The sequence below is a fragment of the Pinus tabuliformis genome, chromosome 4_1, assembly GCF_031772625.1.
Source record: "Pinus tabuliformis cultivar Carrire ecotype Pingquan chromosome 4_1, CPIR1, whole genome shotgun sequence".
NCBI lineage: Eukaryota > Viridiplantae > Streptophyta > Pinopsida > Pinales > Pinaceae > Pinus > Pinus tabuliformis.
Genome location: NC_142303.1, coordinates 231,361,531 through 231,367,680, shown reverse-complemented (window position 1 = coordinate 231,367,680; position 6,150 = coordinate 231,361,531). Strand labels below are relative to the sequence as shown.

At 36.1% G+C, this 6,150-nt stretch overlaps 1 protein-coding gene across 1 annotated transcript; it reads right to left on the bottom strand.

The window, feature by feature from the left end:
* Positions 1–312: 312 nt before the first annotated feature.
* On the bottom strand, positions 313–2,857 carry LOC149175092 (pectinesterase-like). Its single transcript, XM_089422765.1, has 2 exons — positions 1,873–2,857; positions 313–1,088 (listed from the first exon to the last, which is right to left on the bottom strand). The coding sequence occupies exons 1-2, from the start codon at positions 2,783–2,785 to the stop codon at positions 400–402; spliced, it is 1,602 nt and encodes a 533-aa protein (XP_089278891.1). The 5' UTR covers positions 2,786–2,857; the 3' UTR covers positions 313–399.
* Between the last annotated feature and the right edge of the window lie 3,293 nt (positions 2,858–6,150).

The window sequence follows — 6,150 nt, the reverse complement described above, 5'->3', positions numbered from 1 at the left end:
CAATAATTTAGCATAATTTCTAAAACTTTGAAATTACGTAAATAGCTAAATCATTAATTAATTTGACATCACAAATAAAGATAATTGAATATATATATATATATATATATGTATATATAAAATAATTTAAAACATAAATCTCTTTAATATTAATTAATTGAAACTAATTTTTATAGTAAAACCACAATTAAAATTTATTCGCACACATCTTATATTAACAAAAATAAATGTTTATACATTAGCAACTAAAAAAGTTAAGGGCAGCAATTTTAAAAAAATAGCCATTATTAATTTTAAAAAGGAAAACCATCATTGAAAAAAAATTAATCGACCGGTAATACCCGTAAAATTTATCCCCAGCATCCCACAACAAAAGTTATTACTGTTCCACGCAATTTATTACTTCAGTTCATCCGCATCAAAGGGCACATTGTGTAACCAGGCATCCCCAGAAATGAAATTAACCACACTAAAATTTTGAACATCAAAAATGTTCATGTCATGAAAACCAGGCCATCGAACTCGCCCTGCCATTGAGGCCCCGGGTCCCCAGTTCATGTATTCTCCATAATAGAGAGTGGTCAGTGCAAAGTCTCCGGACCATTCCACCCAACCCGCCGGATCCACCAGATCATCAATATATGACTGGATATAAACTGTGCGAGAGTAATTTTTCCATGGCCTTCCCAGGAATGTTCGGAAAGAACTCTTCACAGGAACCAGATCGGGGGCAGCAGAGACCGTGCAGTTCTGAATAGCGATTCCAGTGTTTTGATTTGGATCGTCTCTGCCTTGTGCTGTAAAACAATTAACTTGACTATCGATTGGTTTTCTGGCGAGCAGATTGCAGCTTTGAAACACGACTGCTGCGTTGCCGAAAATAGGATCAACTGTGCCGTAAATGTCGCAATCTCTGTAGAATTGTCGAAGGGCTTGTGCGAACAGTGTGTCTTGGTAGCCTTTGAAGCTGCAGCGGTAAAATGCCGATAGATCCGACCCAACTCTTACGGCTACAGCTTGATACTTCTCTGGGCCCGCCGTGTTTTCAAAGGTGATGTCCTTAGCCAGAAAGCCTTGCCCCACTGTAGCTGTAATACACACAGATTTCACGTCATAATATATAAAGGATATTTACATGACATTGATGGTAAGTATTTTGATGGTAGATATTTTAATTGGTAAATTTAAAATAATATAATTGTTAAACTAGTAAAATTTATCGCTGATTCATTAGGGTTATTCCAAAAAAAGGCCACCCTTTTTTAGTAAATATTGCTAAATTAGCTAAAAACATTTAATTTAATTTATATTTCTAAATTAACAAAATAATAATAATAAAATAAAATAAAAATTATTCACAGGACACAATTTACCATGGTAATAAAATTCAGCTGAAACATCTTTTTCTCTGGACCATGATATTTTCTTGACCGTCCTGCCACGCGGGTTCAAGGAAAGCAATGAAGTTTTGATTGGTCACTTCAAACCCATTAAAATGAAGCATCCCAAACTTTATTTAAAATCTTAATATCTGTTAAAATGCCACAATACCATGGGCTAAGAAAACTATAACCTAAAATCCACCTATCGACCTAACACTTTAAAATCTTAATTATATGTTAAAATGACACAATACCATGGGCTAAGAAAACTATAACCTAAAATCTACCTATCGACCTATAACACAGCAATGAGTTTGGGAGAATAGAGTCAACGACATAAATATCAAATAACCCTTTGAGTCGCAAAGCAACATTTTTTTTGGAAATTCCAGGCCTGATCCTTTACTCCAGAAACAAAATCTTTACTGCGGCCCCCATGAGGAAAAATTAAAAATTTCAAATTATCACAGAAACGAGTAAAGCAGATTACCAAATGTTGCAGAGCTGTAAGTAGTCCATCCGTCGGCAACGCTTCTATTACCAGTGATGACAGTGGCGTTTATGCCATCTCCTACCAACATAATATTCGTTTGGTATATGGCAACCTCAATATATTCACAGTAGATTCCCTCTCTGATGTATATTACATATCTACCTAAACTATTGTTTGGAGCAGCAGTCAGCGCTTCAGTAATTGTTGTATAATTACCACTACCGTCCTGAGCCACTGTCACCTCATTGTACCCTAAAGCATCGCCATCTTCAGAGGTTTGAAGAAACCTTCTTCGGTCTGCAGCAGACAACCATTTAGGGAACCCGTCCTCCATGGATCCATAATGCGAAAGAAATTTATCATCATGAGGCTTCTGTTTCGCTGCATAGGATGAAAGACGGCGGTTGTGTACTGGGGGCTTCTTCGAAGCTTTGCCAATTACAGAAATATTCTTAACAAGCGCCAGAGAATTGCTCAAACCTCGTGAGACATTATGTACACTAGGACTTAATGTGTTTTGCACGTTTCCGTTAGCCTCCTGGAGACTTTGGATGCAGGTAGCCTGATTAGTAAGAGCTGCACTCACCCAAGTCTGAATATCGGCCATCTGCCTCCATTTCAAAGCATTAGCAGTAACTTTCGATAAAGAATTGCTCAGGTCGTCCAACATTAGCTCAAACAACTGTATGCAATCTTCAAGGGCTTGTAGTTGTATTCCGCTGAACAACCACCTTGAGATACCAGAAACTATTTGGAAGACTTGATGTGCTTCCATAATGTTTTCTCTGAGAGACATCCTACAGAGATCTGCGGAATCTGCTTGCAATGGTCCAGCTGCAAATACTCTGGACATTGCTGAAACACAGAATACGACGAAGAAAACCAGAGACATACACCTTCTAGAGGCCATTGCAGAATGCGGGTCCTCTCCCGTTAAGTTCGTTGAATCAATCACCGATTATATCAAACTGGAGACCCTGAATCTATTGCTCACATATTGCCTCCTCTTAACTTTCACAATTACATGCGTACCTTCGACCACGTGGCTCGGTTTTGTCCATGCAAGTTAGCTCTACCTCACTTGTCTAATCATCACGGATTGATTTTTGCTCAGCTTTCTTTTCACGGCCACTTGCTCGCTATCAACTTCCACTTAGAGCGCCGACTGTAGGCCATTGTCGGCGGTGGAGATTTTGAGTTCTTCAGTTCAATGATTTATTGATGCTGTAGCACACTGCATACCGGTGGAGATTTTGAATTCTTCAGTTCAATGATTTATCGATGTTGTAGCACACTGCATACCAGATTTCCTTGAATAGTAGTATAATGCAGAGGACAACATTTTTGGAGTTTGGTCTGGTCTAATTATTAGTGAATTTTTGAAGTTTAAATTTAACAGATTTTTTTGAGTTAAATTTTGATTCATGTTATTTAAATTGGATTTTGATTATATTTATGGATTTTAATATTCTGAAAATCTCTAAAACATTTAAATTTAAATTGTGAAGAATTGGTAACTACAAATCTATTCTGAAATAAATCAGACCAAACAAGTCTCAAAACATTTAACAAATAGACTATAGCAAAATAAACTATGAACATACAAAGGATGAGGGAAAGCATAAACCTGAGCCTTAATTTATTTGTTAAACATTTTGAAATTGTTTTCCGCAATTTTTTTCCCTTTAATTTATTCAAAATTTGATAAAGTGGAAATTACAAATTTTATTTTATTTTATTTGATAATTAAAATGTCATTAAATTTTTTAAAATACTAAATCTATATATATAAAAAAATAAAAATAAAAAAAAGTTATAATTTAATCTAATTTCAAAATAAATAAATAAATAAATATATATATATATATGCGAATTTCAAAATATATATATATGAAAAACCCATTTGAAAAAAAAAATTACAATTTAACCAAATTCCGAAAACAATAAAAATTAAACTTATAATAATTAGAATATATCTAACAATAAACCATTTTAATATAACATAGTCAAGAGAATACTCTTTGATTAACCCGAAGGGTGATAAATCTAAGAGTTTATATAAGAGTCTAAGAACTTTTCAATTCGAGACGCAATGCAATGATGGAATTTATAATATTCTAATATAAATATTATGACACACGATTATAACTCGATGTTTATGTAATATCCTAGACAATGAAATAATCAACAGATTTTACACATTTAAGTGTTCTAATAAAAATATTTTCAATGTTTTAGGGATCTGGGATATCAAGAAAAATGCAACCTTTATTTCAATTAATGCTTAGAAAAATGATACATGCCAAATACAAATAAAATAATGGAACCTACTAAAGCACAATTGTGGACCTTGAATGGATTCACTAGAAAAATCACACCTACTAGATTTTCATCCTAGGGATCAACCTTGAACTGACGCGTCATTCTCAAGAAAACACAATAAGATGTAGAAATCCATACGATCCAAAATGCATATCTCCTATCCCTTTTTATAGGCTTGATGGACTCTCTATAAACCTTATTTTATTGTTTTCCCTCTAAAACAAAGGAAAATACCATGGGTAGATACCATGGGAAAATGTGATGGTAAACACCATGGGCAGATTTGATCCATTTTGACCATATCAAGAAAAGAGAATATTAGAAATCCTCTAGCCCCAAGATTGCTTGCCCTTAAGTAATCTACATCTATCCATAGTAGACACATTTGTATACTAATATGAAGATCCCATAAAAACCATTGTGCTACCCTATGCCTCCCTGCTAACTAGACATGAATGGATCCTTAGATACCTGGATCGTGCCTCGATCCCAAACAATCCTCCGACCAATGCTGTCATCAATAGAGCCACTTTGATCCCAATGCCACCTAAGTCCCGGGACTTGTGGGTTATGATACCACCTCAACCTTCCATCGTTGTTTGTGCCTAAGGGGCCATGTTGTGATGTGGTTGTGATATGCCCTTGGCTAAGAGTATGCTCCTAAGAATCATCCAATCAATAGAGTACCAACTCATAATCTATCGCCATTCCATCCCATGGGAAGGATGACTATCCTCACATAAACAAATCTACTATGTTGATGTTGCTTGATGCCCAACTCATGTTGCTCCACCCAATCACTCAACATGATCCATTTGGAAAAATTTGTCCTGCTCTGCTCAATGTATAAAGGTGGGTTGTTAGTGATGCAAGCCCTATCTATGTACTCGTGTAGAGGGCTACTCTAGAACTCCCAACTTTACTCATCTTGTTGCCTTGTGAGGGACTTGAGTAGTTCCTCAACACTAGACAACTTGAATGCTAACTCAACACATACTCTTATGAGCTCCTCAATTTTCATGTTCTCCAGTAAGAAAGTTCCTCAGACTCTGCTTCAACATCATAAGATCTGTCTTGAAATGCTTAACCTTTTCCTGACACCTTTCTTGGAAATTCTGGTGCCCTACTGAATGGCTCGGCATATGTCTGCACCAGATGCCCTACTATCACAACCTCAACTTGAGCCTTTGATCGACTCTCTAGAAATGGCTCATCCTACATACTATGTTTGTCATGTTGCCCCTCATGATCATGATCATCATGCCGGTTCACTGCTTCTAGCTCCTCACTTAAGTCACGATGGCTTCACTCAAAGAACCTCTAACATAGCACGTGTGTTCGTGCCATACTAAACAATACCCTTAATTTGACTAACCTCTAAAAGTCACATTATTTAAGCCCTTAACACACCTTCCGAATTTAAAACACCCCTACTTTCACTAGATATTGTAGGTATCCATTTTTCAATTGACATTTTTTTATACGCCTTTATGTTTTTCATTAACTTTGAGCTCCATTTTTTATACCTACCAATATAAAAACCCTTTACCTCCTATTATATGCTCAATATATTATATCATTTTCTTCTCAATATATATCCCCCAATATGAATGCACATGGTATGGTATTGCTCCCCCACCGAATCCCTCATGACTTAAGTCTCCTTGAATGTCTTCTCCCAGGACTTCTCCACCTGTGGGGACAATGTCAAACATGGATGCACTCATGGACTGCTATCTACACTTAATTGCTCATATCTATCACTGATGTCCTCCTGATGATCTATGGACTTCATTGTACAAGAGTCTACCACATAATTAGGAAGAATTTCCTCCTTCCCTTCCTCATTTACTTCTAAGTGCTTGTTAAGTTGGCTGATTATCATTGACTTGTCCTGCAAGTCTCTCTGAATAGTATTGTGATGTTGCTCATCATCTGTACTTGACTGCTTGG

What these genes read in the sequence shown, in the direction of transcription:
- LOC149175092 (XM_089422765.1), bottom strand. Translation starts at nt 2,785, where the DNA reads ATGGCCTCTAGAAGGTGTATGTCTCTGGTTTTCTTCGTCGTATTCTGT. An exon ending in TTACAGCTCTGCAACATTTG is followed by an intron (nt 1,089 to 1,872) that starts GTAATCTGCTTT and finishes TGTGTATTACAG; the next exon opens with CTACAGTGGGGCAAGGCTTT.